Source organism: Rhincodon typus, unplaced genomic scaffold, assembly GCF_021869965.1.
Source record: "Rhincodon typus isolate 14 unplaced genomic scaffold, sRhiTyp1.1 hic_rhity00000358, whole genome shotgun sequence".
Lineage (NCBI taxonomy): Eukaryota > Metazoa > Chordata > Chondrichthyes > Orectolobiformes > Rhincodontidae > Rhincodon > Rhincodon typus.
The window spans coordinates 62,181-80,481 of NW_025965996.1; the positions used below are offsets into that span (position 1 = coordinate 62,181).

The window sequence follows — 18,301 nt, forward strand, 5'->3', positions numbered from 1 at the left end:
CAGGGCTCCGAGACCGGCATTGATTCGGGCTAAGTTCAGGGAGAACCCGGGGCTGTTGGTAAGAGGCCGAACGGGCCCGGAACAAGTCCTGGAGCTTGGAGTGAGCGGCTGGGGTGGGCGGGGGTGCGGAGAGGAGAGAGAGAGAGAGAGAGAGAAGCCTTTCTCGGGCTGTGTGTGGGCCTGCTCAGGGAGACACAGCGGCAAGAAGCTGCTGGGGTGTCATTCTTCTGGTTTTTGATTCTCTGAACACTGATGGAAGTTCATCGTTTAGCTTCTGTTTCACGTTGTTTGTTCCGAATTGGCATTGACTCGTGAAAGCACTTTATGCAAATATGCTAATCCTGTAAAGGATAAATATAGTAGTCGCCGGGTTAAGAGGCTCAAATAAAATATTTGAAATAGTGCCTGTTGTTTTTCCCTTCATTAGTTAGTGCATTGGGAGCTGGGTATTGCACTGTGTAAGCATTCCATTCATGGAACCGTACAGGTGTTGGTTAGTTTTGTATCTTCGTAAATTCTTTTTAGAATTTCTCAAAAAAGAATGCGACGAGGAGGAGCTCAGGGTAATTATGGAACCAGACCCTTCTCTGTTCAAATTGCTAGCTTTAAAACAAGGCATGAACATGAGTATTAACTAAATTTTGCACTAAGCAGTATTGATATTTTCAAACTTGGATGTTGATTTATAGGAGAATTCTCTTTTGTCGTCTTCCAGACAAATATTTGATGGGCCAAGATAATGTAATATTTCAGTGGTACAGCACCAAGTGTGACCAGCTGCTCTTACCAAACAACAGGTATGTTTGCACTGTCGGAGCGGAGAATGTCCTTTCCATGGTCACAGAGCGGATTGAGTAAGACTTGCATTGAGTTCAATTTCCAGAGATATACATTCAATCCAAGGGTCAAACACTACCAACAAAATATAAATGTATCAGGTGTTTTTCTCTCTAAACTAGCACAGTTCCAGGAAAGTTCATTTTTGAAAGCCCATTGTCATTCACAGCATTTGAAAAGGGATAGATTGAATCTTCTTCACAAATATGCACTCAATAACTGCATTGAATGCACATTAAACAAGGCCATTTTTAAAGTAACAATTAAAGTATTCAAATAGATCAAGCTGTTCCATAGTTACAATGAACATATATGAAGTTGATATTGAGTACAGACATAGTAGGAAACTTTTGAGTATTTGAGTACCTGATCTGTATGGATTAAAAACCTTAATAACTACTCTTTCAGACTGTCGTAACTGAAACTGCTGGATACACATTGATAACTAAATACTCACGTAGCAAAACAGTGTCATGGACAGACTGATCATTTCAGAAACCTATTCACTGAATAGAAACTGACAGGAAGAGAATGATAAATATACTCAGGTTCCCACATACCAGAAATTTACAGGAACAGGTTGATAACTACAGTCATCTTCTCCCCACGGCAGAAAATGACAGGGACAGGTTGATAACTACAGTCACACATTCATAATACAGTAACTTTCAGGGACAGATTCATGATACTCAGGTTGACATGACAGAAACTTGACAGATAACTACACTCCCTTATTCACATTGCACATACCAACAGGAACAGGCTGACAACTGCACTTCCATATTTGCATATCAGAAAGTGTCAGTTACAGATTGATAATTGTGCTCAAATAGTCACCTGGCAGAAACTACCATTAGATTGATAACTAAACTCAAATATTGTAATAGCAGAAACTGCAGAGATTGAAAATGACACTCAGTCACAGAGCTTAAAACAAAAACTGATAGGTACAGATTGATATTAGGCTCATGTTCACATTGCATAAATTGGCAGGGAGAGAATGATAATTATACAAACATTCATGTCACAGAAAATGACAGGTACTGACTAACAACTACACTGTCATATTTGCAGTGCAAAATCTGACACGGACAGATTGGTAAATACACTCTCACATTCACATAGCAGTGACTGTCTGAGAAACGATTGACAACTGCACTCTTGTATTCACAATACAGAAACTGACAGGAACAAACTAATGATAACTCTCCCAGTTTCACAGAATATTAACTGACATGCATAAACCTAACAAATTGTCAGGTATAGATTGATTACTGAACTCTCATTCACATAGCAGAGACTGACAGGTAAAGACTGATGATGACAGTTATATATTTACATAGCAGGAACTGTCAGGCATAGATGGATAACTACACTCTCAGGTACTGTTTGACATTCAAACTCTCATATTCACATACCGGAAAATGGCAGGTACAAATTGGTAACCAAACTCACATGTGCACATCAAAGAAACTGAGAGGGAAAGACTGATAAAAGCAATCAGACATTCACATAGTAGAGCCTGGCAGCAACAGAGTGATAACTAAACTCTGACATTCTTACAACAGAAACTGCCATGGATGGACTGAAAATTTATTCATCAAGCATAACCTGACAGGTACGGAATGATAACTGCTGCCAAACATTCACAGAGCACAAATAAACATAACCAGATTGGCAAATTAGTTATCGTTTTCACATGACCGGAAACTGACAGGGACAAATTAGGAAGAAACACTCATATATTCACATAGCAAAGACTGATAGGGACAGAATGATAACTACAATTACGCATTCACACACCAGAATATTTCAGGGATAGACTGATAATTGTAGAAACAAACTCACCAAGGAAAATCTGACAGTTACAGATTTAGAACCACACTCTCATTTTCACAAAGTTAAAACTGGCACAGTGTGATAACTGCACAAAAATATTCACAGAACAAAATCTCCCAGCTACAGTGTGATAATTACACTCACATCTGCCCAGCAGAAACAACAAGTTTAATGACTAAATCTACATATTGACAGAGCAGAAATTGATTGGTTCAGATTAATGACTGCACTCTTATGTTGATACAGCAGAATGGACATGTAGGGACTGGTAACAAGACTCAAGCATTCTCCTAGTAGAAACAGGCATAGATTGAGAACTGCACTCACGCATTCACATAGAACAAACTGAACGGTATAGACTAATAACGTCATGCATTTGAACAGCAGAAATTGACATATATGAGAAAAGAAGGTGAGCTGAGTTACTGAGGGATATTGAGGCTCTGGTCAGGAAAACAAAAAAGAAGCCATACATTGGTTTTAAGCTATTGGACTGAAGTGAATCCCTGGATAACAATAAAAAGTGTAGGAGCATACTTAAGAGGGAAATCAAAAGAGCAAAAAGAGGGTATGAGATGGATCTGGCAGATAAGATTAAAGATAATCCCAACCAGTTCTACAGCTATATTAAGAGTAAAAGGGAAGCGAGGGAGAGAATAGGTCCCCTTAAAAATCAGCATGGCAGCCTACGTATAGAACCCCAGGAAATGGGGATTTTTAATGGTTATTTCTCCTCCATGTTTACTGAGGATAGAATCATAGATGCCAAGGAAATAAGGGAAAGAAGTGAAGATATTTTGGACCGCATACATGTTACCATAGAGGTAGTGTTTGCAGCCTTAAGTTGGATGAATTACCTGTGCCTGACCATTCTTGGATGTTGTGGATGGCTAGGCAAGAAAGTGCAGAGGCCCTTGCAGAGATTTTTGCTTCATGTGTAGCCACTGATGAAGTTCAGGAAGACTGGAGGGTGGCTAATGTTGTTCTATTGTTTAAGAAAGATAGCAAAGACAAGCCAGGGAACTACAGGCCAGTGAGCCTGATATCAGTGGTAGGCAGGTTAATTGGAGAGGATACTGAGGGACAGGATCAACCAACATTTGGACAGTCAAGGTCTGATTAGAAATAGTCAGCATGCATTTGTGCGTGGGAAGTCATGCCTGACAAATCTTTTAAAGCTTTTTGAAGAGGTAATCAATTGGATAGATGCGGGTAGGACTGTGGATGTTGTCTATATGGACTTTAGTAAGGCTTTTGACAAGGTCCTGCATGGCAGGCTAGTAATAAGGTTTGGAGCAGCGGGAGTGCGAGCCAGGGTGCTGACGGGAAGGTAAGATTTTTCTTTTCCTTTTTAAAAACTTACCTCGTGCAGCAGCAGCCTTTTTGTTTGGAGGAGCGGGTGTGTCTGCAGAGAACACGAACCAGCTAGGAACTAATATATTCGGGCATTGGCTAAGGTAAGGCTTTTTTTTTTTAAATTCTTCTGGAAATCTAGAGTAGAGGGAATCAAAGCTAGGGCAGTTACATGCTCGTCTTGCAGGATGTGGGAGGTAAGGGTCACTGCTGGAATGACCAGAGAAAGGGTAGGGCCGATCGAGGATTGTAAAGGGAATTTGTGCACGGAACCTAAAGAGATAGGAGAGGTCCTTAATGAATAATTTTCTTTGGTATTCACAACTGAGAGGGATTTGGTTGTGGAGGAGGACAGTGTGAAACAGGCTGGTAGGCTAGAGGAAGTCAATGTTAGTAAGGAAGATGTACTAGGAATTTTGAGGAACTTGAAGATAGGTAAGTCCCCCAGGCCAGATGGGATTTATCCAAGGATTCTATGGGAAGCAAGGAAAGAGATCGCAGGGCCTTTGGCGATGATCTTTTCGTCCTCACTGTCCATGGGTATAGTGCCAGAAGATTGGAGAGAGGCAAACGTCATTCCCTTGTTCAAAAAAGGGAATAGGGATAACCCCGGAAATTACAGGCCAGTTAGTCTTACGTCAGTGGTGGGCAAGTTATTGGTAAGAGGTCTGAGAGATAGGATTTATGATCACTTGGAAAGGCACAGTTTGATTCGTGATCATCAGCATGGATTTGTGAGGGGTAGATCATGCCTCACAAATCTTATTGAATTTTTTGAAGAGGTGACCAAACACGTAGATGAAGGTAGAGCAGTGGATGTGGTATACATGGATTTAAGTAAGGCGTTTGATAAGGTTCCCCATGGTAGGCTCATGCAGAAGGTAAGGAGGCATGGGATAGGGGGGAAATGTGGCAGGTTGGATTCAGAATTGGCTGACCCTTAGAAGACAAAGGGTGGTAGTGCACAGAAAATATTCAAAATGCTGCTCGGTTACGAGTGGTGTACCACAAGGATCTGTTCTGGGTCCTCTTCTATTTGTGATTTTCGTAAATGATTTGGATGAAGGATTGGAAGGGTGGTTTCGTAAGTTCGCGGACGATACGAAGGTGGGTCGAGTTGTGGATAGAGCAGCCCTCCGCACTAGGTTACAAAGGAACATTGATTGGGAGCAGAGCTGGGGTGAGAAGTGGCAGATGGCGTTTAACCCTGAAAAGTGTGAGGTGATTCATTTTGGAAGGACAAACTTGAAAGCAGAATACAGGGTTAACGGAAAGATTCTTGGCAGTGTGGAGGAGCAGTGGGATCTTGGGGTTCATGTCCACAGTTCCCTGAAAGCTGCCACGCAGGTGGATAGAGTTGTTAAGAAGGCGTATGGTGTGTTAGTTTTCATTAATAGAGGGATTGAGTTCAAGAGCCGTGAAGTTATGCTCCAGCTATACAAAATCTTGGTTCAGCCACATCTGGATTATTGTGTCCAGTTCCGGTCGTCTTATTACAGGAAAGATGTGGAAGCATTGGAAAAGGTGCAGGGGAGATTTACCAGGATGTTGCCTGGAATGGAGGGAAGGTCTTACGAGGAAAGGTTGAGACAGCTAAGGCTTTTCTCTTTAGAACGACAAAGGTTGACAGGTGACTTGATAGAGGTATAGAAAGTGATCAGAGGTATAGATAGAGTGGACAGCCAGAGACTTTTTCCTCGGGTGGAGGTAGCTATTACGAGGGGGCATAGTTTTAAAGTGAGTGGAGATAGATATAGGGGAGACATCAGAGGTAGGCTTTTTACACAGAGAGTGGTCGGGGTGTGGAATGCACTGTCGGAGAGGGTAGTGGAGTCGGCCTCATTAGGGGCATTTAATCGGCTATTAGACAGGCATATGGATGATAGTATAAAGTGGGGGTGGAGGTTAGATAGACCTTAGGATTAGGGTAAATGTTTGGCACAACATTGTGGGCCGAAGGGCCTGTACTGTGCTGTATTGTTCGATGTCCTAACGTTAGGTTGCGTGGGATCCAGGGAAAGCTAGCTAATTGGATTAAAAATTGGCTTGATGGTTGGAAGCAGAGGGTGATGGTTGAAGGTTGTTTCTTGGACTGGAGGCCTGTGACTTGTGGTGTGCCACAAGGGTCGGTGCTGTGACCTTTGTTGTTTGTTATTAACACAAATTTTCCGGATGTGAGTGCACAAGGCATGATTAGTAAATTTGCGGATGATACAAAATTCGAAGGTATCATTGGTAGTGAGGAATGTTATCAAAAATCAGAGGGATCTTGATCAGATGGGTAAGTGGGCTGAGGATTGGAAAATGCAATTCAATACAGATAAGCGTGAGGTGTTGCACTTTGGAAAGTCAAACCAAAGTAGGCCTTATACAGTAAATGGTAAGGTCCTGAGGAGTGTTGTGAAACAGAGGGACCGAGGAGTACAAGTACATAGTTCATTGAAAGCGGCGTCACAGGTGGATAAGGTCCTGAAAAAGGCATTTGGCATGCGAGCCTTCATTGATTGAGGCATTGAGTATAGGACTTGGGACATTATATGACAGTTGTATAAGTCGGCGGTGAGACCACACTTGGAGTATTGTGTACAGTTTTGGTTGCCTGGTTACAGAAAAGACATAGTTCAACTGGAAAGCATTCAAAGAAGATTTACACAGGACTGGTGGGCCTGAGTTACAGGGAGAGGTTGATCAGAATAGGACTTTATTTCTTGGAACATAGGAGAATGAGGTGTGACCTTATTGAGGTGTATAAAATCATGAGGGGCATAGATATGATAAATGCATATAGTGTTTTTTGCCCAGGGATGGGGAATTGAAAACTAGAGGACATAGGTTTCAGGTGAGAGGGCAAGGATTTAAGAAGATCCTGAGGGGCAACGTCTTCATGCAGAGAATGGTGCACATGTGGAATAGGCTGCCAGAGAAAGTGGTTGAGGCAGGTACAATAGCAACATCTAATAAAACATTTGAATAGGTACATGGATGGGAAGAGTTTAGAGGGAGATGGACCGAATGCGGGCAATTGGAACTCGCTGAGTGGGCACCATGGTCAGCATGAACCAGTTTGGGTTCAAGAGCCTTTGTCCATACTGTATGACTGTGTGACTCTATGACCTCAAACTACAATGGGACCTTGACCAAAAGGACCAATGGGCCAGGGAGTGGCAGCTGGAGCTTAATCTTGAAAAATGTGAGGTGCGACAAGTTGTTAGGGAAAATCAGGGCAGGACATGCACACGTAATGGTAAGCTCCAGGGAAGTGTTGCCAAACCAAGAGGCTTTGGAGTGCAGGTTCATAGTTCCTTCAAAGTGGAATTATAGGTAGACAGGGCAGTGAGGAAGGTGTTTGATTGGTCAGTGCATTGAGTGTATAGATTGGGAGGTCATGTGGCTGCACAAAACATGGGTTAGGCCACTTTTGGAATACTGCATTCAATTCTGGTCTCGCCTTGCTATATGAAAGATGTTGTTAAACTTGAAACGGTTTAGAAATGGTTTACAAGGATGTTACCGTGGGTGGAGAGTTTGAGCTGTAGGGAGAGACTGAATAGGCAGTTCTTTATTTTTCCTGAATCAGCAGTTTTATATTTCCTTGGTGTGTTGGAGGCTGAGTGGACACCTTAACGATATTTATAAAATTATGAGGGGTGTGGATAAGGTGAGCAATCAAGATCTTCTCCCCAGGGTAGAAGAATCCAAAACTAGAGGACGTGGGTTTAAGGTGAGAGGAGAAAGATTTAAAAGGAATTGAAGGGGCAACGTTTACACACACACTGAGTGGTGTGTTTATGGATTGAATGCCATAAGAAGTGGCGGAGGCTGATAAAACTACAATATTTAAAAGGCTTCTTGATGAGTATATGAAAAGGAAGGGTTTAAGAGGGATATGTACCTAATGCTAGCAAGTGGGACTAGATTAATCTCGGATATCTGGTTGCTATGGACGAGGTGGTCCCTCGGGTCTGTTAACATGTTGGGCATCTCTATGACTGTATGACAGGAACAGATTGTGAGAGAATAATAATCTTTCACACTGCATAAACAGACAGACCTATAACTGCAGTCCCATTTTCACATTGCAGAGATTGACAGATATTCGGCAAAGTGTCCCTCAGTGAACCTGAATGTCTTAACAGTACATTGTTGCTCACAGCGTAATAAGGGAATCTCAGATAGTGATGAAACAAAATAATATTTTACACACAAAAGATTGTCATGAGCAGAATAAAACACATTGTCACAATTAAAATCTCACAGGTACTGTGTTCAAAATATCATTAAATGACAATAATCAGTTCAATTTAGAGTGAACTCGGAGTTTGATCCATGTATAAAATTTTGGTTTGCGTTTCACATTTCGTTACAGATCCTGACAGATCCTCATTGTGTCCCACACCAACCATTCGGAGAGAGACTAAATGTCATTATTGACATTGTTGTAAACTACCCAATCAGGAACAAGGCTTTCCCCCATCCTTCATTAGCATTGCTGACGCCGTCAGTCTATAAAAAGCGAGCTCCGAGCTGTCCTTTTTTTCTGTGTCTGAAAGTGACCGTCGCAAAGGCTGGTGAGAAGAAAGCGCAGCCAACTACCAAGAAGGGCGCGAAGAAAATCATCAAGAAGGCGCCGGGGAAAAGCAGCAAGAAAAGGAAACGTGATGAAGCAGGTTCACCCCGACACTGGCATCTCCTCCAAGGCCATCAGCATCATGAACTCATACGTCAACGATATTTTCGAGCCCATTACAACAAGCGCAGCACCATCAGCTCCCGGGAGATCTCGACCGCCATGCGGTTGCTGCTGCCCGGGGAGTTGGCCAAGCACGCCGTGTCGGAGGGTACAAAGGCGGTGACCAAGTATACGAGCTCTAAGTGCGACATCACATTGTACTGAGAAAAACACACACCCAAAACCAACGGCTCTTTTAAGGGCCACCCACAATTCACTGAAGCAGCTGAACCATTTTAAGTTTGTAATTGAATTTGGGTCTGTATAATTAATGTCTCTGAGCTTTGTGTTTCTTCTAATAAACGTTCTAAAGATTAACGTGTGGTCCCTGACTCTCTGTCCTTTATTCTCGGTTGCGGACATATCCAGTCTCTTTCCTTTGCCTGGATATTTATCGCCAAAGTCATTTTTCAGCAACTTCTATATGTTCCAGTTACTCTTTAACCCTTGATCAGGGCAGCAGCCACAGTGCCCCGTGGGGTATGATACTTGAGTTTCACTCTCGGGGGAGCCAAACTAACTGTTCGAGTCTCATGAATAGATTTTGCAGTTTACTCCTTTTTTTTTCAATTTTCAAAATTCCATGGAGGCTTGGTCTGATTTTTGCAGAATACTGTAAATGAGGCTTTCAACTGTCGGTGAGAGGCTTTCAAAATGAACGGAGATAAAGCCAGATTAGCTGTCGGAATGTGATACCAAGTGTGAAACTGTGGCTGAAGTCTGATCAAGGACAAGAAGGGAGGGCAACTTCAAACTGTTGTTTAAAGATTTAACGCGCTCACCCGGAACAACGTTGTTTGTGGTTTTACAAGTATATCAGGGTGCACTTGTAATGTGAAAGTGAATTAAATTCAAAGAAAAATTAAATTATTCATTTCTCTTTGCAAAACTTTTCCCTATTTCGTACATGTTGGAGGTTTTTCAAACTTGTATGAAGCCTGAATATCTCCCGTGGCAACGAAAAAAAAATGACCGTGTGATTTCTGTGTTGTTAAAATTTCCAAATCTCTGTGCATTTGTCCAATTTTTTTTTCAGAATGTGGGACTTTCTGCTGTCGCGCAGAGGCTTTCAAAATGAACCGAGATAGTCGGGAAAGTCTGATACAGCACAATAAGTGAGGGCCACTTTACACAATTGTCTGAAGACGGTGTTGCTTCGGGAGTGAGAACGAGAGATTGTGTGAAGTGCGCATTTGTAATGTGAAAGGAAATTAAATCGTAAGCGTTTATGCACTATTCTTTGTAAAACGTCTTCCTCGTGTTGTCCATATTGGCGGGCTTTTCAAATCGGAAAGAAAACGTACTGGCATCGCAAATGTGGAAATATTGTTGATCTAGTGCGATAGGGAGGGTGATTGTGAAATATTGTTTAAAGCAGTACTGCTCTCACCCAGAAAGCAATAGTGGTGTGATACTTTTATTGATATATCCGGGTGCTGATGTGAATTAAAATCAATTTTCAGCGGGTTCTTTCTTTTTGCTTCCGCTTAGGGAAATAAAAACAGCAAGATCAGAAATAGACAGATTCAACTAGGCCAGGGAACGAGACAGAGATTGTGTGAAGTATGCAGGTGTATTCTAAAAGTAAATTATCTGTAGTATGAACGCATTCTTTGCAAAACTGTTATATACATTTTGGCGGGCTTTTCAAATCAGAAAGAAAGCGGTTGATGATTTGGCGCCGGTATTTTCCGGCCTCCTCCCCGGGCCATTTCCGGATTGGTGCGTGAAGCAGATATCTTATTGGGAATTGAAGCGAGAGCAGGAGATACTGCACAATGTGACCAATCATCAATGGCCGCACCCCCATTCCTCCCGAAGGTATAAGAGGGTGGAATGTGGGCGTATTGCATCATTCTCTGTGAAAGTGGTTGTGAGATTGTGGCAATGTCTGGGAGAGGAAAGGGCGTTGGTGGGAAAGCTCGCTCCAAGGCGAAGTCCCGGTCGTCCCGGGCTGGCTTGCAGTTCCCGGTGGGCCGTGTTCACAGGCTCCTGAGAAAGGGTAACTATGCTGAGCGTGTGGGCGCCGGAGCGCCGGTCTATCTGGCTGCTGTGCTCGAGTATCTGACGGCTGAAATCCTCGAGCTGGCTGGTAACGCGGCCCGGGACAACAAGAAGACCCGCATCATCCCGAGGCACCTCCAGCTCGCCGTGCGCAACGACGAGGAGCTCAACAAGCTGCTAGGAGGGGTGACCATCGCTCAGGGTGGGGTTCTGCCGAATATCCAGGCTGTGCTGCTGCCCAAGAAAACCGCCGCAGGGGGCGCCGCTAAAAAGTGAAGAGACCGTTATTTCATCTGACAACCCAAAGGCTTTTTTAAGAGCCACCCACCGCGTCTGTGAAAGAAACTAGACACTCACCACTGCCGAGTTAATTTTAATTTTCTTTGTATTACTGAGAGACCGGTAACACAATATTCACCCCGCCATTATTGTTATTGTTAATGAGCTATAATCGCCGAGACGGATTGTATCTATGCGGCAGTTTCCTGTAAATTGCATTGGAAAGATCTGACACTGGTGGAGGAACACCAATAAATTTAGAAATTGGGAAATAAGGACCCCGGTAGCCGCAAAGCGATTCAGTACAACAAATTGTGGAGCTGGATGAACACAGCAGGCCCAGCACCATCAGAGGAGCAGTAAGGCTGACGTTTCGGGCCTCGACCCTTCTTCAGAAAATTCCTGCTCCTCTGATGTTGCTTGGCCTGCTGTGTTCATCCAGCTCCACACCTTGTTCTCTGTTTCTCCAGCATCTGCAGTTCCTCCTATCTCTGAAGCGATTCAGTATATCTTGACATGATGGTTTCGACTAGATAAAACTATTTGCAGTACTGTACCCCCTCCACATATGCTGCCTTTCCTCTTCTCGGGTCTCCGCTCTCAATGTAGGGTTTTGGGTGGCTCTGAAGAGAGAATGGCGGTTGGATGTTTAGCACTGAAGCTGTTGTTGAACGTGTGCTGCATTTTGTGTTGAATGTTTGATTTAAAGATTTGCGATTGTTTAATTTCTTTTATTTCAACATTGGGTTTTTTGATGAATAAGCTGAAACGAGTATTTAAAACAAACTAGCATCTAATCGATGGTTCTGGCGATTTAAATCTAGGATTACTGATACCAATGTTCATGGACTAGAATTTAATCTAGATATGACTGAACTGGAGGCTTCAATATCCTTTCGCAATTTCATGTTGTACTGTTTACAATGCTCCCTACGTGGCACTGTATCATATCACATGCAATCACGAGTAAATAGTGAATATGAGACATACACCTGCATCCAGCGGTGAGATGGCAGTGAATTAATCCACCCATGAGCTTTATTTGATTGCAATTCTCTTTTTTTTATTTTATATTTTAGCCAATCGAGATTTGAAAGTCATAACAGGTTAGTATGGAATTGGAGAAACTGTTTATTTGTGGAATGAACTCATATGAGTCGCTGATGTAGTTGACATCAGGTAAATGTGAGATGCTACTTTTGGAAAACCAAATCAGGCCAGAACTTGCACACCTTGGTGGGGAATGTTGCTGAACAAAGAGACGTTGTAGTGCAGATTAATTGTTCTTTGAAAGTGGAGTTGCAGGTAGATGGGATAGTGAAGAAGGCGTTTGGTATGCCTGTCTGTATTGGTCAGTGCATTGAGTATGGAAGTTGGGAGGTTATGTTGCATCTTTACAGGACATCTGTTAGACCACTTTTGCAATACTCTGTGTAATTCTGGTATAACTATCTGTAGTACTATACTCCCGCTTTTACAAGCCACCCACAGCATCAATGAAAAGCAGCTAGACCGTCACTAGTGACCTATTGGTTTTCTTTTTAGCACGAAGACCCGGGACTGTAACGAGACTGGTATAAATGAGGATTTTTGTATTTTTGAAGACTTGCAGAATGAGCCAAGATCAAGCTAGAACAGCTGGCTGGAATAGTAAATGTGGAGATTTTGCAGTGCGGGACAGTCACATGTAAATAATAGCTGAATGCGGTGTCCCCATCAATACACTGACAGGGAACAACATCATGGAATGCCTACATAGCAGAAAGATGCCATTGGAGTCTGAACCGACACTCCGAAGAGCATGTACCGAAGTCGACGAGAGGGAGAAGGGGAAAAGAGAGATTGTGTGTCCTAAACTTTCAAATCTTTTAAATGCTTTGGCGGGCTTTTGAAATTTACGGTAATAGCTGGGGAAACGCCGAGGTAGACAATAGGCACACACAGAGGCGTTTTATCGGCAATTTATAAACTTTTGCATACATGGAGTCCAGCACTTCAATTGTATTCACTGATTACTGCTAAAATCTCAACTTATAATGTGATTGGCCCTCGTTGACTTTTGTCTTTAAATGTGAATGAGTGTATCTCCTATGCCCATTCGGTCTATGTAATTGCTGCTGCATTGACACACTGCAGCTTCAGTACGCTGTGGGTTTATATGAAAGAAGGTAATAGCGCCGACCGCTTGCTGTTCTCTCTGCCAATCATAAATCTCCTGTATACAAGGAACCTTCAATTATGTTCTGCGATCAATTTATAACCGCTACTTGATGTTTGTCTTTGAATTAACGTGACAAATGCTTTCCTCAGCCTGATTTAATTTCTTCAATTACAGCCGAAACGACGCATTGCAATAAAAGAAAACCATGGGCGCATAGTAAAGTAACCAAGAGGGCCTACTGATTGCTGCAGTCTCTGGATGGTTTAGTGGCTCTGAAAAGAGCCGTTGTGTTTCTCGGGGATAATGTGCTGGGCCGGGCGCGCTCCCCGCGGATCCGGCGGGCCAGCTGGATGTCTTTGGGCATGATGGTGACTCGCTTAGCGTGGATGGTACACAGGTTGGTGTCCTCAAACAGCCCCACCAGGTAAGCCTCACTGGCCGCCTGCAGGGCCATCACGGCCGAGCTCTGGAAGCGCAGGTCGGTCTTGAAGTCCTGAGCGATCTCCCGCACCAGGCGCTGGAAGGGCAGTTTGCGGATCAGCAGCTCGGTGGATTTCTGGTAGCGGCGGATCTCCCGCAGAGCCACCGTGCCGAGCCTGTAGCGATGAGGCTTCTGCACGCCGCCGGTGGCCGGAGTACTCTTTGGTCGCCAGCTGCTTGCCTCCGGTGGATTTGCGCGCTGTCTGCTTGGTTCTGGCCATTCTCTCCAACTCTCTGTAACACACCTTTGGTCGCCAACTGCTTGCGGTACAGAAGCAGCAGTCGGCTCTGTTATTCGATCATGGCTGATCTGTTTCTCAAAACTGATGTGCCTTCTCCCCTGATCTTTGGAACCTTTTTCTTGTGAATACCTGTCCATCTCGGTCATAAAACCAGTATGTGTAGTTGACTGCCCATACCATAAATATGGTGGGAGAGAAGACGGACAGGTCAAGGAGGCGGGGATGGAGTTTTGGGGGTGGGCTGGTGTTAGGATGAGGCGTTAATGCCGACAACAGCCAAGTGAATGATTTGTTCTGCCTGTTCTCTCTCCTGGAACGCTGGGTACGAAATTAGTGTCTTTTCGAAAAGGATTGATCCAAAATTAAAAGTCGTGAAAGATGTGAAATAACCAGCTACAGTACGCTACACCCTCTCATGTGCTGCCTTCGTCGTGCTCAGGTCTGCGCTCTCAATCGGAGGGTTTGAGTGGCTCTGAAAAAGAGCCTTTGGGTTCGCTGGAAAAGGGTCGATTTGCTCAGCCGCCGAATCCATAGAGAGTGCGGCCCTGGCGTTTTAAAGCGTACACCACATCCATGGCAGTGACCGTCTTGCGCTTGGCGTGCTCAGTGTAGGTGACCGCATCCCTGATCACATTCTCCAGGAAAACCTTCAGCACCCCGCGAGTCTCCTCGTAGATCAAGCCCGAGATGCGCTTGACCCCACCACGGCGAGCCAGGCGCCGGATGGCTGGTTTCGTGATGCCCTGGATGTTATCACGGAGCACTTTGCGGTGCCGCTTCGCTCCGCCTTTCCCCAGGCCTTTGCCTCCTTTGCCTCTTCCAGACATCACGCTTCTTCACTCCAATCGCTGCCGAATGAAAGTGGCGCTGCCTCACCTTCCTTTTTTATACAGCCCGCCCCGACCTGACTGAGAATCAGCTGACACAGAGTGAGAGGCGGTCCCGACAGTTAACAAAGTGACAGCAGAGAAATATCCAGCTCCGCCTCCAGCTAACTCCCGCCCCCAAATGGATCTGTAATTAAACCTTTTCTCCACAAGGGCAGTGAGCATAATGCCCGGCAGAAAACCTGCAGACTCGAGTTTCACGTTCAAAGATTGTAAAAACTGGACATTTTAAAAGCAATTGTATTACAATTAAGCACCCATGTCTCGGCCTTTCTTTAACAAGAAAACACGGCCGCTTCCATTTCAATCTCAGTTTCTATTCCTCCAGCTGAATCAGACTAAGGTATTTCTTGGGATTGTGTTGTGAAGCGGGGTTTCTGTGCCAGTGTTCCTCTCTCAGAGACTCTCTCCCTGAATATGTGAAAAGGAAACGGAGATGAACTGAAACTGCACCCGAACCGATGCTCAGTGACAGTGAGAGGGGGACCTCACATTGATAATTTGTAGAATGTGGGAGAGGGGCTGGATGTAAATCGGGGCACGGCCGTGTGTATTTGAGTTATTCAAATCAATTAATATCTGAGGTATGTCTACATTCGGAGCCGGGACAGGGATCGTTTGATCCGGGATCAGCTCTTTCCTGAGAGATGTGGGTGGCTCTGAGAACAGCCTTTGGGTTCATGTGGTTACATGTTGTACCGACTGGTGGATTTCTTTGTTGCTTTCTTGGTCACTTTCGCTTTGGCCTTCACTTTATTGAGCACGGCCAGTGATTTCAATTGTATTTGCTCCTCCTGCCCTGATAGCGAACAGTAAATCTCAATCTCAAATAGAGTTCAGGAGTTCAACAGTAAACACTGGCACACAGATCGTGGAGTTTCTCAGCATGATGGATGGTAGCTAACCACTGGTCAAGGTGAGTGGGTGCCCGGTCAGACTTTCTGAAAGGAGAAGGAATAGTGACTGTCTCTGCTGTAATACAGGAGGATTGTTTTCAGGGTCAGTGCTACATGTCCAATTCTGTTCTCCATCACTCACAATAACCGATACAATGCCAGACAGAGTTGGGATTGTGTGTTGCCGTAATGGAGCTTGCTTTTAGGGTGGATGGAGTGTATATCAAATCTGATCAATGAGCGAGTGTAAAACTGGGTCACAGTGTTGCACAGTAAGGCATCCTTTGTTAGTCTGACAGTGCATCAGTATTACAGGGAAATAAACAGACAACTCACAGCAGTATCCCGGTAACACATAGCACCCTCCCTGCGGACACACAGCAGCATCCCTGTGAACACACAGCAGCATCCCTGTGACACCCAGCAGTATGCCTGAGAATACACATCAGCATCCCTGTGACACCCGGCAGTACACCTGAGAATACACAGCAGCATCCATGTGAACACAGGGGAGCTTCCCTGTGACCACATGGCAGTTTCCCTGTGAACGCACAATGACATCCCGATGAACACATGGCAGCATCCCTGTAACACACGGCAGCATCCCTCTGACACACAGCAGCATCGCTGTAACACACAACAGCATCCATGTGAATACAAAGCAACTTCCCTGTAACACACAGCAGCATCCCTGTGACACATGGCAGTATCCCTGAGAATACACGGCAGCGTCCCTGTGAACACACAGCAGCTTCCCTCTGAACACACAGCAGCATCCATGTGAATACAAAGCAGCTTCCCTGTAACACACGGCAGTATCCCTGAGAATACACAGCAGCATCCCTGGAACACACGACAGTTTCCCTGAGAATACACAGCAGCATCCCTGTGACACATGGCAGTATCCCTGAGAATACACCGCAGCATCCCTGTAACACACAGCAGCATCGCTGTGAACACACAACAGTTTCCCTGTAACACACAGCAGCATCCCTGTGAACACACAACAGCATTGCTGTAACACACACCAGCATCCCTGTGAACACACAAAAGCATCCTTGTAACATACTGCAGCATCCCTGTTTTGCGAAGCATGGTCATTAGTTATGTTCATAGCTGGATTACACTGAGTTTAAGTCTCAAAGTATGACATGATAGAAACAAGAGGGTGTCAATCAGAACATGAATCATTGAATATGATTGTGTCTGATCAGGAAGTTCAAAATCTCTTATCCACTATATTCCAGAACTTTTCACATCATTGATATTCAATTTTTTATTGACCTCTACTTTTAGTTTACTCATTGATTGAGCTTCTACAACCGCCAGGAAACATATTTCCCAAGATTCATTTCCTGTGTAAAGAAAACCTCTTTGTTTCATTCCTGAATGGAATCCCTGATCTTTTCCAATTAGTGCTCCAGGTTCGAGACTCCTCCTGCAGGGCAGACATATAGCCTGGACCTACCCTGTGTATGCCTTTTGGTGTTTTGGAGGTTTCAATGAGACAATCCCTCATTCATCAAAACTACAAAATACAGATCCAGTTTCTGAAACTCTCTCCAAATGCTGTGAACTGTCATTTCCCTCTCAATATGGCAACTGTATCTTTTCTTGTGAATAAGGAAACCAAAAAATGGATCACTATTCTAGGTGCAGTCTAACAGCTTCTTATGGAATTGAAGCAAGACTTCATTTCTCCTGCACTCCAATCTTCTTTTATTAATGGCTTACATTCCATTAACCTTCCTAACAACTTGCAAACCAGCACTTATGCCTTCAATGACCTATTGACAAGGACACCCAAGGACATTTGTAAAGCTACACTTTCAACCTCTCGTCATTTTGAAGTTAATCTGCATATCTGTCTCTCCAACAAAAGTGCATGACCTTACCATTTTCCACATATATTCCATCTGTTATGATCTTGCCCAATAACTAAGTCTCTTCAAATCCTCCTGAAAATGTTTGACAGTTTCCCACATCATACTTAGTTTCGCATCATCTGTAAATTTGGTAATAATGCACTTGTTCTCAAACCACGGATACTTATGGGTTTCAAGCAGCACCTACTCACCAATGACCTGCTCGCTGATCCTCAGTTTGTGTTCCATCAAGGTCACTCAGCTCCTGGTTTCATTCTAGCTTTTGTTCAAACATGGAGAAAAGAGCTGAATTACAGAGATGAGGTGAGAATGACTGTGCTTGACATCAAGGCTATATCTGATCAAGTTTTGCATTATGGAGCTCCAGAGAAACTGCAGCCATTCAGAGTCAGGAGAGATCTCACTCCTGGTTGTGCTTGTTGCAGGTCAGTCGTCGTGGTTCCAGGACGTCTCTGCAGGAGTTCCTCAGGGTAGTGTCCTGTGCCAAAACATCTTCAGCTGCTTTGTCAATGACCTTCACTCCATCATAAGGTCAGAAGTGGGATATTGGCCAACGATTGCACAACCTTCACGTCCATTTGTGATTCCTCAGGTACTGAAGCAAACCACGTCCGAATTCAACAAGATGTCAACAGTATCCTGGCCTGGGCAGGAAAACAACAAGGTAAGTTCAAACCACAGAAATAATTGACACTGTCCATCTCAAAT

The 18,301-nt window shown here is 44.1% G+C and overlaps 3 protein-coding genes across 3 annotated transcripts; 1 reads left to right on the top strand and 2 right to left on the bottom strand.

Moving 5' to 3' along the window:
• The first annotated feature begins 10,594 nt into the window (after positions 1–10,594).
• On the top strand, positions 10,595–11,185 carry LOC109932866 (late histone H2A.2.2-like). Its single transcript, XM_048621272.1, has one exon. It carries the CDS (start codon positions 10,595–10,597, stop codon positions 11,036–11,038), a length of 444 nt encoding a protein of 147 aa, XP_048477229.1. The 3' UTR covers positions 11,039–11,185.
• Positions 11,186–11,363: 178 nt separating this feature from the next.
• On the bottom strand, positions 11,364–14,329 carry LOC125488315 (histone H3-like). The gene has a single exon (XM_048621271.1). It carries the CDS (start codon positions 14,068–14,070, stop codon positions 13,438–13,440), a length of 633 nt encoding a protein of 210 aa, XP_048477228.1. The 5' UTR covers positions 14,071–14,329; the 3' UTR covers positions 11,364–13,437.
• Positions 14,330–14,439: 110 nt separating this feature from the next.
• Positions 14,440–14,770, bottom strand: LOC109932666 (histone H4). Its single transcript, XM_048621273.1, has one exon. The coding sequence runs from the start codon at positions 14,749–14,751 to the stop codon at positions 14,440–14,442; it is 312 nt and encodes a 103-aa protein (XP_048477230.1). The 5' UTR covers positions 14,752–14,770.
• Between the last annotated feature and the right edge of the window lie 3,531 nt (positions 14,771–18,301).